The sequence below is a fragment of the Equus przewalskii genome, chromosome 13, assembly GCF_037783145.1.
Source record: "Equus przewalskii isolate Varuska chromosome 13, EquPr2, whole genome shotgun sequence".
NCBI lineage: Eukaryota > Metazoa > Chordata > Mammalia > Perissodactyla > Equidae > Equus > Equus przewalskii.
Genome location: NC_091843.1, coordinates 12,322,610 through 12,344,025, shown reverse-complemented (window position 1 = coordinate 12,344,025; position 21,416 = coordinate 12,322,610). Strand labels below are relative to the sequence as shown.

The window sequence follows — 21,416 nt, the reverse complement described above, 5'->3', positions numbered from 1 at the left end:
TCTACTGGTCTGGATAATAGTCTTGCCTGCTGGTGTTTTGGTTGGGGAAAAGGCCAGGAATGACTAACTGAGGCAGTTAGAGAGCCGGTGGATGGGCGTGGGGGACTTGCCATTCGGAAGAGGGGGATGTTGCCAGCTTCTCTGAGAGTGCTCCCAGACATGCAGGGAGCATGATATATCAGCAGGGACCGAAGCAACAATAGTGTCCAACCACACATCTCCCGCATACTTTGCTTTTTGGCAATTTTCATTTTTAGGAAAATTGAACACAGAGAGCTGTATATTAAGGGCTCTAAGAGACCAACGTCCCTTACTCCCCACGTAGGAGAATCTAGTTGGGTAAAGAGGCATTTTTTCCCCCTAACAATAGAGTTTGCATGGCCGCTATAAACAATACAATTACTGAGCAAGGTAATAAATAATTGCAGAGCAACAGGGAAGATGAGGTGCGGGCAAGGAGGAAAATGGATGGTTTTGGATGAGATTTGCACAAAGATTGAGTCAGTGAGGTGAAGTGAAGTCATCCCAGGTCACGTCTGTTCTGCACTAACTAAGGTAAATTATCGCCCACACACCTGTGCTGCAAGCTGGAGGCCACACTGCCAGCCCAGACTGTGTCTTTGTGAGATGGACTTTTTCACAGAGCGAAGTATTTAAATGGAAGCCTGTGATTGCTGTTCGGCCAACTTTGTGATCAGTCAAATCAGGTGCTAGCTTTTAATAAAATGTTATGTGTTTGTGGAGCATACACGGCAGTGCAGCCTGTCCCCGGGCACACACCAAGGTCCTGCAACAGTGTTCTTTGGTGTGCATCCTCAACCTTGATGGCGACATGAAAAAACAAAGCCTCTTATATATTTCTCTTTATTTTTAGGCTTTTCCTGAAAAGGGTACAAGTGCACCACAAACTTTGTCTTCCCAAAAAGACCAGACTTACCATTTAGATGCATCTTTCTCCTTGTACCACTTGCTTTTTCGATTCAAGCAGGCTTGGAGAGTCTCCTTTTCTTCCCTTGGTTCCTCCTTGCCTTCCAGGTGCCTGTTCTGATGAGGAGTCTCCTGTCTTGGCTTCTGATCACAGTTCTCACTCCCTGCTCAAGAGACTCCCTGATAAAATACTTCCCAAAGAACCTTCTTGACTTTCTCTTTTCCTTGACCACAAGGCTACTTCTGTGTTCTGTCAAGTGATGTCCCATAAATCTTTGTAAGTTGCATCAGCTGTGTGCCCTGATAGACTCTACTCACTCTCAGCATTATCATTAAATGTGGAAACCACTCTGTTGATCCAGGCACCTTAACCCAGCAGGATTCATTTCATGATTTAGCAAATACTTATTAAGTCTATTCTATGTAGCAGCCATGGTTCTAGGTGCTGGGAATCCACCAGTAGGCCTGAAAACAGCTCCCTGCCCTCTTGGAGCTTACATTCTGGTAAAAGGATCAGACAATGGCCAAAACAAGCAAACTATATAGTGATTTAGAAGCATAAGGCGCATTGGAGAAAGAACAAACAGGGAGGATGGGGACTTTGTGGGGAAGAGGTGACGCAGTTTTAAATAGGGTAATAAGACTGGGTATCACTGAGAAAAGTGACGTTGGAGGAAACACTCAAAAGAGGGGAGAGTGTAATCCATGTTCCCAAGGAAGAACCTTCTAGACAGGTGTGTGTAGTTGAAGGGAAGAGAATGAGGGAGAAATTAGTAGGATCTGACATCTGATAACGTGGGGGAAGGACAAACCATGTGAAGTCTTCAGAACATTGGAAAGACTTTCTGGGTGAGAGAAGGAGCTCTTGGAGCAGTTTGAGCAGAAGAGTGAGATTTCTGGTTTAGATTACGAAAAGACTCACTCTGATTGCAGAGTTCAGAATAATAAGTAGGGGTCTGTATCCGTTACCTATTGCTAGACAACAAACTAGACCAAAACTTGGTGGCTTAAAACAAGAGTAATTGATTATTTCTCAAATTTCAGTGTGTTGGCTGCTTACTTCTGCCAGGCTTGCCTGCACTCACAGTTACATCCAATTGGTGGGTCAGGTGGGGGCTGGACTCTAGAAAATGGTTGTGGCTCTCTCTATCCCTATGGCCTTTCAACCTCCAGAAGCCCAGACAAGGCTTTCTTTTATGGAAGTGGCACCCTTCCAACAGGGCAAGCCCCAATTCACAAGTGCTTATAATGTCTTTACGTGTATTGTGTTTGCTTATGTCCCATTGGCCAAAGCAAGTCACAAGGGCAATCCCAGAATCAGTGTGGGAGAGGACTACAGAAGAATATGGACACATGAAGGTAAGATATTGGAAGTCCTTAGTGTAGTAATCAGCCATAGTGGCCAAAAGTGGAAATCACGGAGAGCAGTTAAGGGGCTCTACAATAATCCAGAAAAGAAATGATGATGGATTGCACCAGCGCGATGGCAATGGAAGTTTTAAGAAGTGCCTAGATTCTGAATATAGTTTGAAGGATGACCTTATTTTTGTTCTCCTAAGTCACTAGGGTAAGGCTGTTAAGATTCCAGGGACTGGTGATGTTCTTATTATGCATGAGATGACATCACAATAAAGTAAATGAGGTCAGGGATAGGTTTTTTTATTGCCAATAATCATTCAATGAGTTTTCTGAGCAATTGTAAACTTAGTAATTCACTTAGTGCTGTGACTCTACACAGCACCCTGTCAACATCATCATCAGCTAATATTTATTGAGCATCCTCTGAGTACATAGTATTGCACTCACAGCAACAGAGGTGAGCTGCATTAATTCTTTCAGCCAATGCTGGGCTATTGAGTGGCTTATTGCCTCACTCTATTAATTGGTGCCCCAGCAGCCTCAAAGAAAGCATTAAGCTTCCAGAATACTATCTACTCCCTTGGAGTAGATTTAGCTTTGGTAGAATCTGACTACATAAGGAAACTATAGGGTTTTCTGTCTTTACGAGTATGCTAGTGCTTTTTTCTCCACCTTCTTATAAAAAACTGGAAGAGATCAGTCCCATTTAGTGGATGGAGAAGTGGAGGCAGATAGTGGTTTAAGTGACTTGGCCACCACCACATACTGAGATGGTTGCAGATCTGGGATTGAAATAAAGCAACTTTTTCTATTGCACTACACTGCCTCTCAGTGGTGCATGCTATTCCCGTCTCTCTTTCACACTGATATATATACAGTCATGAAAACTCCACCTAAATAGATTGAACTGGCATCTCTGCTCTTCAAGGGAGAATATGACACACAGTTCTTTGACATCTGCACAGCCTGATCGCTGGAAAAGTGATTGGTTTGTGTGTTTTTTTTAAGCCCCTTATTACAGGGGATTTGTCAGCTGTTAAAATCACCACTTTTTTGTTAGTTAAATTCTCCGCAGAAAGACATTCTTGCTTTCCAAGTGCATCTAGAGATTTAGGAGGAAGCACATGGAATAAACTATTTAATTGCGATCCCTACTTTCATTTCGTTCTGGAAACTGTTACTCAATGGTGATTGTTTTGGTTGATCATTCTTTGTGAGAGGATTCTACCCCTTTTTTTAATGAAGGAGTTAAATTTGGAGATAAGAAAGACTGCGAGTAGAAGGGGGCAGTTTAAATGCAGAATTTATTTGTAAATCTTGAAATAGCACCATTAAATGTCATGCACTCTGAGATGCACTTGAGTGTGCGCCCTCCAGAATGTCTGTTTGTTGTAATTTCATCGCATTACGTATTTTAGTGCATATCTCTTCCGAGCAGCTTCCAGAGCTTTTCAGATATTCAGCATCAGAAATTGCACTGTTTTATCCTGGATTTTACAAATAGCAACCAGATTATTGTAAAACAAAACTATCTGATAAGTAAGGTTGTGAATTGCTTTTGTGATTGTCATGGGTAAGAGTATTGAAGGAACTGGCAAACAGTGTGGTACCCTGGTTCCTGTAAAAATAAAACCTGTAGCAGTGAATGCATTTTCTGATGAATATGTTCAAGACTGTGATCATTGTGCAACTTCTGGTTGGATGCTTTCAAATGTTCCGTATTGAAAAACATCAGTAACAAGAACCAAATAGTCCACCAAAGCCTGTATTCAATTCAACCGAGAGGAACATAAATTCTGACTTAAGAGTTTCATTGAGGCCAACTCGATTTGGTCCACCATGGGAAGCAGAGACTGGAGGTTCTCTCTTGATTTACTTTCCATTTTTACTTTATGATTAGTGGCTGCTACTTTGGTTTCACTTAAGGTGGTGTTCAAATCACTGTGCAAAACAGAAATGGAAAACAGACAGGACAGACCTCTGTACATTTGACAAAACCAAAATGCCAGAATGTGGTTATTAATGTAAGCAATTTTATAAGCAAAATAATTTGCTTTAATTGGCTAAATAAGATCTGATATAATTATAATATTTGATAAACTAATTTCAGAAAACTGTTTATATCACCAAGCTTTAATCATATTACATACTCATTGCAATTTTGGAAACAGATATGAAAATGGACCTGAATTGTCTTGTCTTTACCAGTAAAAAGCAAACATTAAGGCCTTTCTGGAAACTTCAGAGGTTGTGTCATTTTTTTAATTTTGGAGAATGTTTTTTTCTCTTTTGAAAACCAGTAATTTATAGACAGTTCCAATAGATTGAATCTCCAGGGAATCTAGACAGAACCACTATGAGGGTGAAAAATCTTTCCTAAGAAATATCCTTTTGTCCAAGGAGTAAGGCTTAATGGGGTAAGGTGTCTCCACAGTGTTCTTGCCCATTATATACCCCCTAAGGGAAAACAAACCTCCCAGAATAGATAAGTGTATAATTGGGCCTGAAATGACCCCATAGACGAGACCCTATAGAATTGAAAAACCTTCTCTCTAAGGATTAATTGCCTATAGGTCAACAGAAGCTGACTTCCAACTAATGTGCCAATGATTGGGGAAAAATTATATTCTTCCAGAGGGCAGTTGCTAATTCTTTCTACCATGAGAATAATCTCAACTTGTTGGAATGAGTTAATTTTGACACTCACTTGAACACTGGTTGACTTTGAGCATGTGCTCAAAAAATATATATACTAGAGTAAATAAATGACTGGCCTTTCATACCACCTAAGGGGTGAAAAAGCTACAAAAAAATTCCATGCACTTTTGCCACTATTCTAGCAGTATTCTAAAGGCCAGGGACTGTGTTATAAGCACTTCCACATAATTTCTGAAAGAGAGAATTTTATACCTATCAATACTTTCAGTATAAACACCAAATCAACATGCTTTTTAAAATATATATAGAAGCACACTCTATTCACAAGATAGTACTCAAAGGAACAGCAATATATATTATACAAAAAATAAAAAATAAAGACACTTAGTTCCTACAACCCTCAGGAAACTTAAAATCTAGGTGATGAAATGAGTGAGCTAGAGATTTAGAAGAATAACAGCTCACCAACAGTATGAGCTACACAAGAACAGGACAAGATTAATTTGGAAAATTGTACGTAATAAAATGTTCCGGGCAATGGTTGCTTTGAAATTGGAGAATTGAGCATTTACCATGAGCTAATATACTCTGGACGGGATTCTCTGAGGATGAGGAAATTTTATATTGATCAAAGGATAGCATACGTTTAACAAAACAAATTCTATGGGAAGTAACATGTGGAGATAAAAGAGTACCCAATGTATTTGGATGTATATAAACCAGTTGGGTGGGAATAAAAAAAGAAAATCACTAGAAATAGATGGGTTTAGGCAAAATTGGCAGGTGACTCCATTCACTCATTCGCTTGTCAAACACATATGTATCGAGTACTCACTGTGTGTTAGACACTGTTCTCGGTACCGGGAATACAGCAGTGAGCAGTAGCAGCATATCTTGACTTCATGAAGTTCATGCAAATATCAAGACTGGTACAAGACAATAAGTGTTCGACCATTGATAATCTTGTGTGGAGTGCATGGGGCATTTCTATTCTTAGTTCTATTGCTTTTCACTCGTACACTGACAGGCAGAGACCATAGTATCTAGTATCTAGTATCATTTAACTTGTTGAAAATTCAATAACATTATTTATCATTATGTACACTGAAAAGAATGATATTTGTTGACTGAATATTTTACATTATTCCAGGTTGTTTTAGTATTGTATAGACTTAGCCAAAAAGAAAAATAATGAGAATATAATTATTGCATTTATTTAAAAAGAAAGAATTAAAGGTGACTTAACCCTGTGGGTATTTGAGTGGTTATTTCTGCACTTTTGTGTAACCTGCAATGGATGATTTTTAGCTAACAACCTCCACTTTCCATGCATGGAATGGGCAGCTGAGGGGCCTATCTTCAAGCAGAATATAAATGCCAAGTATGACGAACCAAATGAAATCGATGACTATCACTTCCCTATAGCATTTTTGCAGAGAATGTCATTCATCTCAATCTGCATGCCTCATTCATATGTAATGTCTGCCTTTTATATTATTTTGTATAATTATGATGTTTTTCATAGAAAGGATGATGAAACCATTTCCTCAAAAAACAGTGTCACTGAATTTAAATGTCGTTAAAAACTTTAATCCCCATGAGCACAGATGATCAAACAGTCAACAAACATTTACCGAGTAGGCAATCTACTTTGTTTAAAGATTTATGGAAGATACTCAAGATGTAGAGATGTTTTACACATGAACATTGCTCTCATTTAGTCTATAATATAAGTGGAAAAATAGGGCACAAACCTGAAAACCCAAATAATAACAAGCCAAGATGATACAGGCTGAGCTGAAAATGATCAGTGTGGATAAAAATAGCTAGAAGGTAGAAAGACAAGGGTCTATATCCTGGCTTTGCCATTTGTTCCTTTGTGACATTGGGTAAGTTAATTTTGCTAAACCTCAATTTCACCTCCTGTAAAATGGTCCTAATAACAGCCATTTGGTGGGTTGTCATGAGGTTTAGAAATTAGAGGCAGTGATAAATCGTTGTGATTTAATCAGCACTTGTATTATTACTACTACTCTTTATTGTGGAGGCACTGGCTGTATACTAGCTATTGTGCTAACTGTTTTACATTTATTAGCTAATTAAATTGTCATCACAATATTTTACAGACGAGAAGGTTGAGGTTCAAAGAGGAAAGGGATTTGACCAATGTCCCACAATTAGGAAATAAATTTCAGGCTCAGGATTTAGATCAAGCCACAGCTCTGAAGCCAAGCTCCTCATTATTGTACATACCACCTTCCCTGGAGCCCTTGAGTAGCTACTATGTAAACTTAGGAAAGTCAAGAAAGTCTTTGTGGAGGCCAGCCCCATGGCATGGTGGTTAAATTCGGTGCACTCCATTTCAGTGGCACAGACCTACACCACTCAGCCATGCTGTGACGGTCACCTGTGTACAAAATAGAGGAAGACTGGCACAGGTGTTAGCTCAGGGTGAATCTTCTTCAGCAAAAAGAAAGAAAGAAAGAAAGAAAGTCTTTGTGGAGAACATATAACTTGTCCGGGTCTTAGATAAAGAGATGGGAGTTAACGTCGTGATGAAAGAGAGAGGACATTCTAAAGAGAATAAGGAACGTGCGTGAGGCTCTGAAGGCGTGTGTACGGATCTGGCTGTTGGAGCAGCAAGCTCCTGTGAGGAGGTGCCAGAACGAATGCTTACATGGATATGTTGGTGTCAAACGGCAGAGATTTTTGAATATGAGGGGAAAAAAATCTTCATTTTATTCTCTAAAGAATTGTGAAGTTTTGATGATTTCTTTCTTATAAAAACTAGTATTTATTTAAAATGAGAAAAGAAATCATAAACTATGAATTTTTAAAGACTAACAATAACCACAAATATTACGATTGCCAGAAAAGTAACATGATCTTTTTATTGTCAGCCTGAAACACCTCTTTAATTCTTTTCCCTACATTTTTTTCTGCATGCTTTTTGTTTCGTCAGATGATGATGATTTTTACTATCATTTTTTTTGAAGCTTTGATGATTTTTAAGCTGATACATAAGCTAATGAAATAAATCAGACTTTCAATAGACCAATCAATAACTATCGAGAATGGAAGTCATTCAGAGTGGCATTTTAAGAAGGTTATTCTGGCTTGTGAAGGATGAATTGGAGAAGAAAAGAAAACCTCTTAAAACGGTTGTTTTCGATAGCTGTTTCATGACAGTTGGGAGAAGTGTTAGGACTAACAAGGCACTAATAGTAAAGTATTGGTTTGCCAAAGATTAGCTGCTTTATCCATTAGAGCAGATTCAAGGTCATTCCTGGAAGAATGTCATTCTCCTTCACTTAGATTCCAAGTGCTTTCTTGAGAGGGGAAAAGGCAGGTGTGTACGATCTGGTTCCGTCTTTGACAGGACCCTAGGACTGTCCCTGGAGGAGCAGGGGCTGATTTTCGTCACCCTTCATGTTTCAGGACAGAGAAGCATGGAGAAGTGCTGCATTAAAGGATTATTGCAATAGTCCGGGCAAAAGTGCCCAGATGGAGAAGGTATTAGGAGTCTGGAAATGAAACAATAACTTAAAGGGACGTGGGGGGGTTGATGTTTGATAGTAACAGATAATCGAATGATAAGACAGAAAGCAAAGAAAGGAGCCCTGAATGACTGCAAGATTTATATACTTTACACAGGCAAGAGAATTGGAAGAAACAGCTGGTTTTGAGGGTGGGGTCGTGAGTTTGGTGTAGACCTTCTTGAGTTTTAAGCGTGCTATCCAAGTGGAAAGACCCAGAGCGCAGTTTGAATAACTTGAGCTTACAAGGCAGGTCAGAGGGGAAAGAAGTCTTTGTGACTCATCTATTTTTAGGGGATAAAATATTGTCTATCTTAGCTATTAAAAAACATCTCTTGGGTGGATTTCCTAATAGGCATCTATTTAGGAAGAACTTGCTATGTGCTGAGAACAGAACTCACAAAAGAACAGTACATGCATTATTTATTCCTAATGACAGCCCTGAGAGGCAGGTAATATTATTACACCCCTCTTGAGATGAGGAAACAGCCACTGAGAGGCAAAATAACTTGGTCAAGGTCACACAGCAAGCAGGTGGTAGAGCTGGGGTTCAATGCAGGCAGCCTGGTCCCCAAAAGTGAGCACTTTACCACCATATACTCCACAGTATAAGCACATGAACATAAAGCTCTCTCAGAGAGAAACCAGTCTTGTAACACTCATATTCAGGTAAGAAACAGTAATGTGATTTGGACCACTTTTGACACCCCAGAATAGTCAAACAGCCCCCCTCCCTCATGATACCTTAAGAATAAATCATATATATCAATCTATAAATGATGCCCACTTGGGGTACCCACCTCCTCACTAAGGAAGTGCTTAAAATAAGCAACAACACTGATAGCCATTTATAGCTTTAAAAAAATCCCTTTTTGTCGCCTTGGTTCCTTTTTATCTTTCCTTGACGATGCTTTGCTGATCCTGTTCAATAAGCCCCAGGCCCCTCCCCTGCTTTTATTGCGCTGAAATAGTTGTATTCTTGAAACAGGGTCTTTATTTTTATTGGCAGAAAATTCTCAGTCTACTTACTCCCTTGTACAAAGTTAATTTTAACTATAGAACCTATATCAATAATGTCATTTAAAGGAGGCTGCTTCCAATATACTCGGCGAAACGTCTGCAGAGAATTCCGGATTTACCAGCGCACCTCGTCCCCAGCCACTCGCCGGCCCTGCAGCCTCCTTTCCCTTCTACATCTGAGCATTCTCTGTTCTCTGGCCAGCTGCCTTCTGTTCGGCCCCTGTGTGTTCTCCATTCTCTGCTCTGTCTTAATGACAAGGAGGGCTTCATCTTGATCACATTGTGAGGAAACAGCGAAGTTGTTACTTCTTTATTTGGGTCCAAGCTAAAAACATACCCTCCTGTTGGTAAACCATGAAAATTATGACACTTTGAGTTTAACAAGATCAAGCGATCCGTCTTTGGATACAGCGATGTGGCCAGGGTGGAGGGAAAAGGTCTTATTCCTGGACCAGTTCTCATTCTCTATCTGGTGGCTCACACAGGAGCTCCAAAACACCAGATGCCTAGGGTTCGTGGATATATTGTCGGGATACACCATAGTCGAAGGGAAATGATTGAGTGTTTTGTTTTAGTTTTTCCAAAACAATAAGTGTTATAAGTAGGACACATGGGATTTATTTTCCATTATTAGACTTGCTTAATTTGGACAAGAGAGTCAGTCAAAAGCTTAGGTGTCTCCTTTTCCTGCTGGCTTACTACTCCGTTAGCTTCAGGTTACCACGGAAAGCAAGCACTTACTTCCACCCATAATTTAACTTTTATACCAAATACTTGACCTTGGAATCGGCAATTTACATCCTTATAAAAGAGGTCACTTAGGGAATTTAACTGTGTAATCCTAGCCCCCATGTGGCAGGAGATGAGTAGAAATTGAACAAAGCTGGTGAAACACTATTTGAAACAATTTGAATTAGGAAATCATTTCTTTTTGACTTTGTTTTAAAAATGGAACCTACTTTAAAATGGTACAGGAAGGCTGACGGATGCAGTAAAAGTCTGTAGAAATAGTGACTCAAAAACTCTGTTCCAGGACTCAAGAAAAGCATGCCTGTTGTCACATTTGGAGGGAAATCAGAAAGAATTTAGGTTTCCACTCACCTAATACCCTCTTTTCCAATACCTTTCCTTCAAACATCTTGTCCTCCCTTTTATTTTGCCTTTATTAATAAAATTAATGGAGAAAAACCACCTTTCAAACTTTAACTGGGAAACCTGGGTTTTGCAAGTGCTAATATTTTGGTGTCGGCTTTTTCTTCTAAAGACAATTATCAAGACGAAGCATTTGTTTCTTCTTTTGTTTACCCGTGGCAGTTTGTCAGCAGTTATGATAAGTAGAGTTCCATCTGCCAGTAAAACTACGTTGCAAATTGCCGTAGAAATTAGCAGCTTTCATTTTTGCCTACATAAATAAATATGCGAAATAAATTGCACATAAATGCATCCTAAAAAATCACAGGTACACGGCACAGTTAAATGCCAATCAGACAAAACCAGAGACACATTGCGATTATCTCAGTTTTCAAACCTGGAAGATACACGAATGTGTTTCTAAATGAGAGAGGCAGTGTATCATGCTCGCTGAGATAAAAACAGAAGCTGCCAGACACTGCACTGTGGCTTTATTCTCAGAATCCTTTGCCTGAAACCCGCTCTATCTTTTCTCCGCGTTCTTTCTTCTCTCTCTCTCTTTCTCACTCTGTCTCTCTCTCCTTCTGTCCCTCTCTCCTCGCTGTCTTTCCCTCGCTCATTGTTCTCTCTCTCCTCCTGCCTTTGATGCACATACGTTGTCACATTCCATTGACTCTCCCCTCTTCTCTGTTCTTACACTCGAGCCTAGCGGTGCTTTCGCCAGGCAGCGGCAGCCTCTCCTGCGAGTTTTGGTCATGTGTGCAGCTCAGTTTGATAGCGCGTTCCTTTTCTGCCTTTTCACTCTTACAAAAGATTAAAAGGTGGCGTCACATTGCTCCCCTGTTCCTTCCCGCAGGAGGGACTTAAAAGGGACAACAAAAACTAATCACTTTCAATAAGCATTTTCTTGCTGGGGAAAAGGAAAAAAAAAAAAAGAGAAGAAGAAAGAAAAAAAAAAAGGCGGGGGGTGGATTTAGCGGTGTAATTTGAGACCGGTGGTGAGGATTGGGGCGAGCTAGAGATGCTGCACGCTGCTAACAAGGGAAGGAAGCCTTCAGCTGAAACAGGTAAGAGCGCCCATCGGAGGGTTTGACCGAGAGGCTTAGTTAAATCTCTGTTTTCACCGTTTTGTAATTGAGAAAGGCATCCGCAGCAGAAGCCGATTTTTCAGTCGGCTTCCTTTTGTTTAACATAGAAAGTACCTGTATTAATTTTGATGAATTAGAGCATGCAGCAAATTCAATTGAAAATAGATTTGTATAGTAAATGCATTTACACTGAATGATTTCTCCTCCGTTTTATTTAAGGGGAGAGATGAGAAAGATGATTTTGATCAGAATAGCACTTTGCATTACGTTAAATTCTAAACAGCTAACGGGGGAAAAAAATAATAATCCAATTGATCCTGTTTTTGAACTCCGGGACTTAAACCCTGGGAGAGAGCTGGCATTTGAAATTTTTCTTCGAACTGAAGTTCTGATGCGTTATAATAATTTTTCACCCGAGGTTTAAGCAAGGGTAGAGTTTATTTAAGTCTGGCTGCTTGGGTGTGTTTGGTTTGGATCTTGTGGGTGAAGCGCTTGCTTATATCTCCGCAACCTGTGCCAGGTTGATGTTTCATAAATGGAGATTAAGGGTTGTCCCAAATGAAATATGAAGTTAAAACATCAGGCTAGGGTATGTTTTAGAAAAGACGCCAGTAAATAATTAGGATAACTGAATTATGACAGTTCGAAATGGGAGTTAACTCTGGAGGTGCTGTTTGATAAGCCTGCCTGGATTCTAAGCGGCTCGATAATGAAGCGGGCTAATTGTCAGTTTCAAGTCGGAACTTTGCATTAGGACCTAAATTTAGATTACATGTGGACTTTCACTGTAGGTGGCTTTTAGGAATCTGTCCCTTTTGTGCGCTATGAATGAGAGTTGTGGATTATATTTGATGGCATTTCTCCTTTAAAGAGCTTTGGGATGAAGCTTAAAAGGCTCACATCTATTTTAACGTTGAACAAACACAAAATGCAATATTCTGTAGTCTCCCAGCGCCTGATTCTTGTTGCTGCTGTTGTTTTAAAGTTTTGATGATCTATTTTTAACCTCAGTCTTCGCTGATTTTGTGTTCATTGCCTCTGTTGCGAAATTTATTGCTGGCGTGAATGAACTGAGATTTGAGAATGCAAAAAAAAAAAAAAGAAGAAAGAAAGAATCTAATTAGCCAGAGCTTTTATTTAAGGATAACAGAAATCCAGATTATACCCAGGTTTTTACCTAGGATGTTACCTAAAATGTTTGAATTAATTTTTAGATGATTTTTTTTTGGATGGGAGAAATCTGAATATTAAAAGTACAAAATTCTGTTAAAAGAATGCTTCTCAGGAATGAAATACAGAAAGGTGACTTTAATGCTTGCACGAGGTTCGGTCCTAGAAAGAGCTGCTATACTGTAGCACTGTTGGGTTCAGCAACCATGAATGAGAAGATATTTTACATATTTGTTTGGTGATAAGGTTTTTTTCTTCCCGAGTTTCCAAACTGAACTCGCTCCTTGGTACCTTACTCTGACGTGGCTTGTGTCTGCCAGACCATCTAATGGCATCTTGTGGGTGCAGCCCGTGAATCCAATTTTGTGAGGACATTAGGAGCTGCTGAATTTGAGGGAGGGGAGACCAAACGGACTACAGGTCTCATCACACCTCATCATTCAGAGGTAATCGCCAACAGAAGTTCCTTGGGAAGCCCCGTCACACAGCTGTGGGGAAACCTAATTTTTCCATCATGGTTGAAATAGCAGAGAAAGAGGTGGACAAGGGAAGAAGAAAGTGCTGTAAAATCTTTGATGTAATCGCACTGGCGGTCTCATAATGGATTTTTAAAATCACATCACATGTAGTTTTCTTTTTTCAACTTAAGAAACTTTGCAGAATCTTGAAGTAGCTCTTCTCAGATTCCATGCCTGTTTCTACATAGCTTCCTGGCATAAAATCTTTTCTCTTACTCTCGCTTGACCCTAACTACTGAGTTTTGTAATGCTGCCGCTGATCCTGATCATGATTTCTTAAATAAGTGACAAGTGCTGAGAAGATGGGCTAAGAGAAATGTACTGTCTGCATCATAGATACATTTTAATTTTATTTATGAAAATGACTTCTTCAAGGTGAGGAGGTGATAAATTTGAAGTTGCCGCTTGCTTGCATGTATCACTGAACCTCTGTCCTTCTCCTGGAGAACGAAGGACAACTGAAGTAGGCAGAAATAATTCAGTTGGAAACTGGATGGTAGTTCAGCACGCACTTTCTAAGCAGATGGTAACCCAAACTATCCTTACTCAAACTATCTGATTCATATAAATAGCATTTTTCTGACTTTTCCAGTAGATGTTGCTGGAGAGCAAAGAAAAGATCATTTTTTTTACAGGGAAAAAAGAAATGCAGTAGACTTATAAAAGCCAAGGAAAAAGATCCTTCTCCCCAAACTCCGCTGATAGCATTTTGCATAATTTGCTAATTAATGAATTATATTGAATCATTACCTTTTATAATGTTCTATAGAAAGCCATTAAAACTTGAGTTAGATTTTAAAATTATGAGATTGTTCTCCTTAGTCCCTGTATATAATATCTGTTTACTGTTTTCTGTTTTTAAAAAATCAAGTTAACTGCACATTACTATTCAGAACATTTCATCCCTGAATACCAAAACCCTTTAACATGCAAATATGATGTCAGAGGAAGAACTGAAATAGAATACCCTGAGAAGAGTAATGATCAAACGCATTATAAAAATATGCACCAGTTGCCAACATGTAATGAAATATTAAGAAATTAAAAGCATGCAACCTCTAAAGTAATAGAATTTCATTGCTCTGAGACTGTTTTCCCACTGAATATTAACTGCTTAATAGATCTATCCGTAAAAAACAATCAAAAACATACATGGCTTGTCACTGAAGTTCCTTCATTATATGATTTTGAAAAATTAACCCAATAGGATTTTCCTCAGACTAGGAAATGTAATTAACATTGGATATTAAGTGCCAGATTTCCAAAGCAAGAGCCACAAGGCTTGATGGAGAAAATAGAAATGCAGAGTGCTAGGAGCTGAGGGGACTCACGCTGGAACTACTCTGCTGGTAATCACTCTGATAAAATGACAAAGATGTCCCAGAGGAGCACAGGATTCTAGTGCCCAGACACAAACTGATGCAATTTCAGGCAACCGATGACCTCTATCTATGGGAGTATTTATTTTTGGAAATGATCAATTAACCGATTTCAATTGTGTAAGAGAAGCGTATATATTTTTTCCAATGCAAGGGGGCTTTGGATATTACAAAAGCACATTCGGATAGGACAAGCGTACCACCTGTGTGGTAGAGCTTTTGCTTTTTCTTACCTTATACAGTCGGAGCTCTTTTCTGGTGGATTTTTCTGTTGCATTGAAGCCCTTCTTTGTCACTTTTCATTCCTGAGGTGTGAAATGCTCCCTAGGATGTTTTGATTTAACACCCATTCATTTCTCTTTTCTGGGAGGAAAAGGCTTATATTTAGAAGGAATAAGCTACTCCTGTTTTGTAATTAGCACTGTAAGTCCACTAGGGTAAGGATGTTTCAATTTTTTTCTTTTTTTTTTTGCTTTCACTCATGTACATTTTTTGTGCTTGACCCACAGAGATTATTTTTTTCCTTTTCTCTTTAAATAAGAAAAGCTTTGCAATTTGGTGGGAGATTTTGGTTTCTTTTGTGGATTTTTTTGCTGTTCGCTTTTGGTGATTTCTTTTTTCATTATAGTTATCAAGCACTGACTATACCTAAAGCCCCCTGAGTTCAACGTATCAAATGGTACCTCCAGCCACAGTGACAAAAAATGTCTGTCGCCTCACTGAGAACCTTAGGAAGATGGAAGATGTCAACTGTACCTGGAGAATTGCCTGATGGGTTAAAATGTTCAGGATCCTAACTCCTTGCTTAGGCAAGCAGAAGAGGAAAGGTCACTGCAGGTTGAGGTAATACTGAGGATGATAGCCTTTGAATTAGGAGTGAAAGGTGAAAACGTAAGATAATCCCGATGAGCAAAATCAGAGGGGTCATGTGGGAAGTAATACCACAAAGCGTGACTGATGCCAATACAATCAAGGGCCTTGAATGACAGGCCAATGTATGTAATAGTCCCTGGGAAGATGTGATCTGGCAGCTTCTAGAGGAGCTTCCTTAATATGGGAATGGGAAAGAAGTGGAAGAGTGGCTCCTTACTATGCCTGTCGCCTACCCAAGAGATGCTGAAGCACCTATCTAGGGGCCATCTTCTCTCCCATTCAGTTGTGGCCTTAAGGAGCTGATATTACTAGAGTGATATTGCTTTACCTTTTAGGAATGATGTTGGAAAAACAGTGAGAACCTCTACTCTAGAGGCTGGAAGCCAGTGAATAATCTAGTGCATTAGCCTAGACATAGGTGGTAAGGTTGAGAAACAGTCGAGGGGAAGGAAAATGGCTATGAGAAACACCTTCCTATTATAATTATTGCAATTTCTTGTGTGTACTGCAGATGTCACGGCCTCATTAGGCAGAGATTTTGTGTATATGCATTTGTTGTCGTAAGAAAAACTTTCACCATTCGTCAAAGATGAGACCTGCAGTTTAGAAGGTGTGGTATTCTCTCCATACTATTTGGATTATAATCCATTTGTGTTATGTTCACCTCCAGTTTCCTCACATTGATTAGGATGGCTTTTTATGATCTATAAGGGTTTTCTTCTCTCTAAAAAGGTATAACTTTATTTGTTGGAATTATTGCCTCCCTGAATTGCCTGTGTATCACTTTGCATAAACTTGACTAACTTGCCCTAAACTCTTAGATGCCTAGTGTGTTTAACTGACAAGCTCAGCTGTGGAGTCTCCTTTAACTAGGTAATGGAAGTTTGTATCTTAACATATAAGATGTTTTCTTGCATCCGATAGACTTCGTAATGAGAAGGAGCAAAAATAATTAGCACAATTAAGTGGAGTGCCACCCTTTTCCTCAGAAGTTGATTTAACCAACCTATTCAGGTGGACAAGGTTACCAACATCACCTCGGAACCAAGCCATAGATGAGTGTCTTGCCTTGTCCTCCAACCACTTTAATCTAATGTGTTCCATTTATTTTTCCAAGCTTTTCATCTTCCCACCATTTTAATACCATGAGAGATGGGGGGGCTGCCCATGACATTCACACTTGACATTATCAAACACAAAAGGCATCACTCATACACTTGACTGCATTACAATGCAAGGGAAAAAAATAGATCCCAACGGCTTAGAAATTATTGTTTCGTACCTTGAATGTAGGTGGATTTTTTTTCTGTTTCCTCCAGCCTGCCTCATTTGACTGTTTAGCTTCTGTGTGTTTGCAGAGAGTCTGAAAACCTTGGAAAAATCAGTGCTCACAAATTCTTAACATACACATCCTCATGTTTACTGGAGGGATGTGTATTAATACAATGGAAATTTACAACTCTATTATTATCTGTTATTTGCTGGGCACCAACTACATTTTGATGCTGTACCGAAGTTGAGCCTTGCGTTAGAATTGTCTTTTCACCATTGACTTCAGTTCTTCTGACTGTCAGACAGCTGTGGCCAAACCTTTTCCTGACTCACACCTCTCTGGTTATTGCAGTAACCCCATTATTGCTGAGTAGGCCGGGGATCTATTGAATCCATAGCAGTCCTGTGTTTGTTTGTCCATGAAATCTTTGTGTTTGTGTTGGGGTGGGAAGGAGGGGTTCTTTTAAAGTTAATATAAATTTATCAATACTTCCCTTTGCTTACTATTCTCAACCTTCTATTTAAAGATAATTTACGCCCCCCCTCCCCCTCCCCCCCGCCGTGTAAGAGAACATTTGTGAGCTGAACAAATAGTGTTATCGGATTGTGGTGAATTGCCTCAGTAGCATTACATCATGCGTGGAGATCGCACGCGCTGTAAAGCTCTGTAAAACAGCCAGCTACATGGTATCCTACAGGTTTAATATACTTCTGTGCAGCCTTGTACTTGGGAAAGATTTCTGTAATTGGAGACAATCTAGCAAGGAAAACTTTCTAAGCCATTGGAGGCCAAAATGCAAGATTTTGAGAAATGTGACTTTATCGACTTGAAACTGAATGGATTACAAATTTCTCTTAACTGGACAGAATCATAATTGCATACATAGTACAGTCCTGATTATCCAGGGTTTGAATTTCCAGTGTGGGGATTATCCAGATTTCTTCTCTGACTCCTCTGTCTTCTCTCTAACTACCTGACGTGAATCATTTCTCTAATCATCGGCACCTCTGCTAATAGTATGAAAGGGCGTATTTGAGCAGCGAAATCCAAACCAGTGAGTTATCCTTTGGAAGAGCTAATTATGTAAAAAGTCTGAGCTGCTGGGTTTTCAAAACTATTCACTAAAACTGACTACCTAAGTTTTAATTTGGGGGAAGGAGGGTCCTCTTTCTATTTACAAATGATAGTTTACTACAGCTGTTAAAATGCCCATATTTTTCCCACATGTTTAAGAGGCAAAAAGTAAATCAACCGGTTTGAATGATGCCAAGTAATTGGCTTCATTGTTCTGGATTATATCATTCTCCTTTCCTACCACCCAGACCAACTACCATTTTGAATTAACTGGTTGCATATTGTGTCCAGCTGGAATTTTACAAGGCCACTTGGATCACGCAAGTGTACCTTGTGCAGGTTTTCAGGGCTCTGATTAGCATATTCCTCCAGTATTAAATACAAAAGTGAGTTATTGGTGCCCAAACTCCACTTAGTTAATATCCAACACCAGTCCCATCCCATTTCCATCATCAGCAGACTGCCAGTCTATCCTCGAGTTGACTCCCTGGAGGTCTTCAAAGTCCCAGAGGACTTTAAAGACTTTAAAGCCTCTTAGATACCAGAATTAGGCTGAAATGGTGCAAGGATAGGAATGTAGCTGACTTCCAGAGGGGTTATAATTACAGAATAAGCGCGGACATTATCAACCACCTTCCAAGTTTGCAGAACAGGATACAGGATTCCGTCTCCTGGATATCACTACAGAATCAGAATTTGATTTCCTCTCCTTTTCTTATACGTCAGTTGTGGCTTGAACATTTTCAAAATCTTGTGATCATATCTGCCACTTTGTAACAAAGTCTTATCAAACAATGCACTCTTCTCTTATACTATCCCTATTTGGCAAATGTCTATGAATAATTGGTTGCACTTTGAGATGTCTAATCAAACTTCACTAGATGTTTCTATTTCTAAATCTATTATGTAATTCACTGTAAGTGATAAAATATACACTCTGTAACATAGTTGACATAAATATGCTAAAAGGCAAAAGATGTTATCAGTCTCTTGATATTAAAAAATACTTATCACTAGATTAAAATTTTAGAGTTTATTAGAAAGAAATTTACTTGGAGTTTTTAAGTGTTGAGGTGTAGCTGATGATGCGGTATAATGACCAAGAGTTTTCAATCCGTATTTTAAATGAGAGTTTAACAGTAATGTAGTACACAACTGAAAATGGAAAATCTTGGCGACTATTAGGAAAATCATTGACAAATCTAGTCATGAGTTCCATATATGTAGGAGATGCCTCTTATTATTTATATGTATGTGCACATTTATATGCACATATGTACATACATATGTGGTTACTCCATATATATGTGCATATGTCTATCTCTGCCTCTTTCTTTGTATCTGAGTCTGAATCAATGTGTATATCTATATCCAGAGGTAGAAAGAGAGAGAATAGGTATATTCCTAGTAAAATATAGTGTGGCTATATTTCTGGTAAGATAGTGTATTGTTTTCAAGCTGGCATTATTAATTTCCTACACTCTGACGTGCAGTGAACTTGGTACCATGGATGCCAAGATGAACCAGACATAACTCTTAAGGAGTTCATTATCTTGACCTGAATTAGAAATTATTCTAATGTTGAGTGTTTCACTCTTGGGTATATTTAACAATTGGAGACATTGAGAGAAAAAAAATTCGAGGATTGCAAAGCCGTCTGAGCCCTCACTAGGTACCTCAAAACTTGACATGCTTTTTGCCTGGTCAGGAGGATTGGAAAAGAAATATAGGAAGTATGATTTGGGGGATCACATAAGTTGATCTGGTCTCAATTAAAAACAAATCTGGCTTTATGGAAAAGCCAGTCTGGTGTGTCTGAATTCTCTATTACCCCTTACTGCTGGCAAGTCACTAACCAAAGATAGGATCAGTTCTCTGATAGTCGCTTTTCTATGAGGTCTGTACAAGTGAGAATACAGGGAATGTGCTATCCACATGCTTAGTATTAAATGTGTACACATAAGGTCTTATTTGAAAATGTATGTAAATAATTTGTCTATATCTTTCTAAAATGAAATGGGCTTATGTGGTTAAGATTCTTTTATTCTCAATCTATACGGCATTTATGATGTCTATGTTTTATGTGTTTATAATCACATATCGTATGTGATTTATATACTCACACAGATAGTCTCTAGAGGTCAGTAGAATATAAGAAATGGGCAAACATTCATGTCTAGATGAGAACTAGAGATTCTGAAGACCATTTTTCAAATGGTAAAATGATAGTTGACTAATGACATTAGGAACTAAAATCATTAATCAGTGTTAACAAAAAAGTCATGTCATTCTTGTTCCTGAAATGAATCTAATCTATTTGTTTTAAGCAAATTTCAGATAAATGAAAATTTACATGGCAAGAACCTTGACAGAAACCCAAGCTGTAATTACTTTATTACAGTTTATTATAAGACTGTGATTCCCCAGAACGTCTTTTGAAGATATTTTTAACGTTACCAGAACAAAATGATAAATTGTTTTTAAACACTTGGCTATTACATCCAAAACGTTATTTCTGCTTTAACTGCCACTTCAGTCCCCTCAACTCTTACAAATGAATGATTTGATGATTTATGTGCTGCCGTTCTATTTGTTCTTATGAACTAAATGTCCCTGATGTTGGAAAATGTATTAGAAAATTGTGATTTATTTTATATATAAAGTTAAAATGGTTGACAGTTCAGCAAAGCGCTGCACAGTTGAGCATGTTTATCAAGTTTTCCTCCAGAAAAGTCGCGCACAAAAAGTGTAGAAAATGATAGCACGTAGCTATGAACTATTTGACGATAAAGTTGCCAGTGCCTGTTACACACCGTCTCGTGCAAGAGAAAACAATGATCCTGTGGAGTATTTAAAAGAACGTTAAGCTTAGAGTGGCTTCAGGCATCACCAAGAGATCCCCAGTAGATATTTGATAAATATTGATAGAGCACTTCTAATGGGTAATCTACTTTCTTTGCCGCCAAATTAGTAAATGAGGAAGCTACAATATATTCCCCGTCCTCAAGGAGTTTACAATGTAATTGGATGCCTCCTATGTATCATTTCCCGTGCCTCTGTGCCCCCACCTGTGCTCTCTCAAGCTTCTGTATTCTCCGTTCCATCCCTACAGGATTCCTTTCAGTCCTTCCAGCTTTCATAACTCTGCCTTTGTAAATGCTCATCCTTCTCGTTTTCTTCCAACACACCAGCTTGCCCTGGCTAATTCCTGTTCATCTTTTAGGTTTCAGTGCGATGTTGCTTCCTCCCCAAAATTTTCCTGGACTATCCCTCCATCAGTATAAATTAGGAACTCCCACTCTGTGACCCTTTAATAATGTGTTTACCTTATTATAAGACTGCTCTCAATTTATATAACTGTCAGTTTCATTGTCCATCTCCATATAAGTTTTTCAGCTCAGTGAGGGCAG

The 21,416-nt window shown here is 38.9% G+C and overlaps 1 protein-coding gene across 10 annotated transcripts in view; it reads left to right on the top strand.

Annotated features, from left to right (window-relative positions):
- Positions 1-21,416, top strand: part of TENM2 (teneurin transmembrane protein 2) — a 1,162,025-nt gene that overhangs the window by 520,241 nt on the left and 620,368 nt on the right. For 2 of the 10 annotated variants that reach the window (XM_070569079.1, XM_070569068.1), the window contains exon 1: positions 11,310-11,698. The exons of 5 other annotated variants lie outside the window; for them this stretch is intronic. In XM_070569079.1, the coding sequence (XP_070425180.1) occupies positions 11,653-11,698 (46 nt within the window). In that variant the 5' untranslated portion in view covers positions 11,310-11,652. Of the gene's footprint in view, positions 1-11,116; positions 11,699-21,416 lie in introns of those variants that run through there. 3 more of the 10 variants (XM_070569081.1, XM_070569078.1, XM_070569067.1) reach the window with 2 other exon arrangements.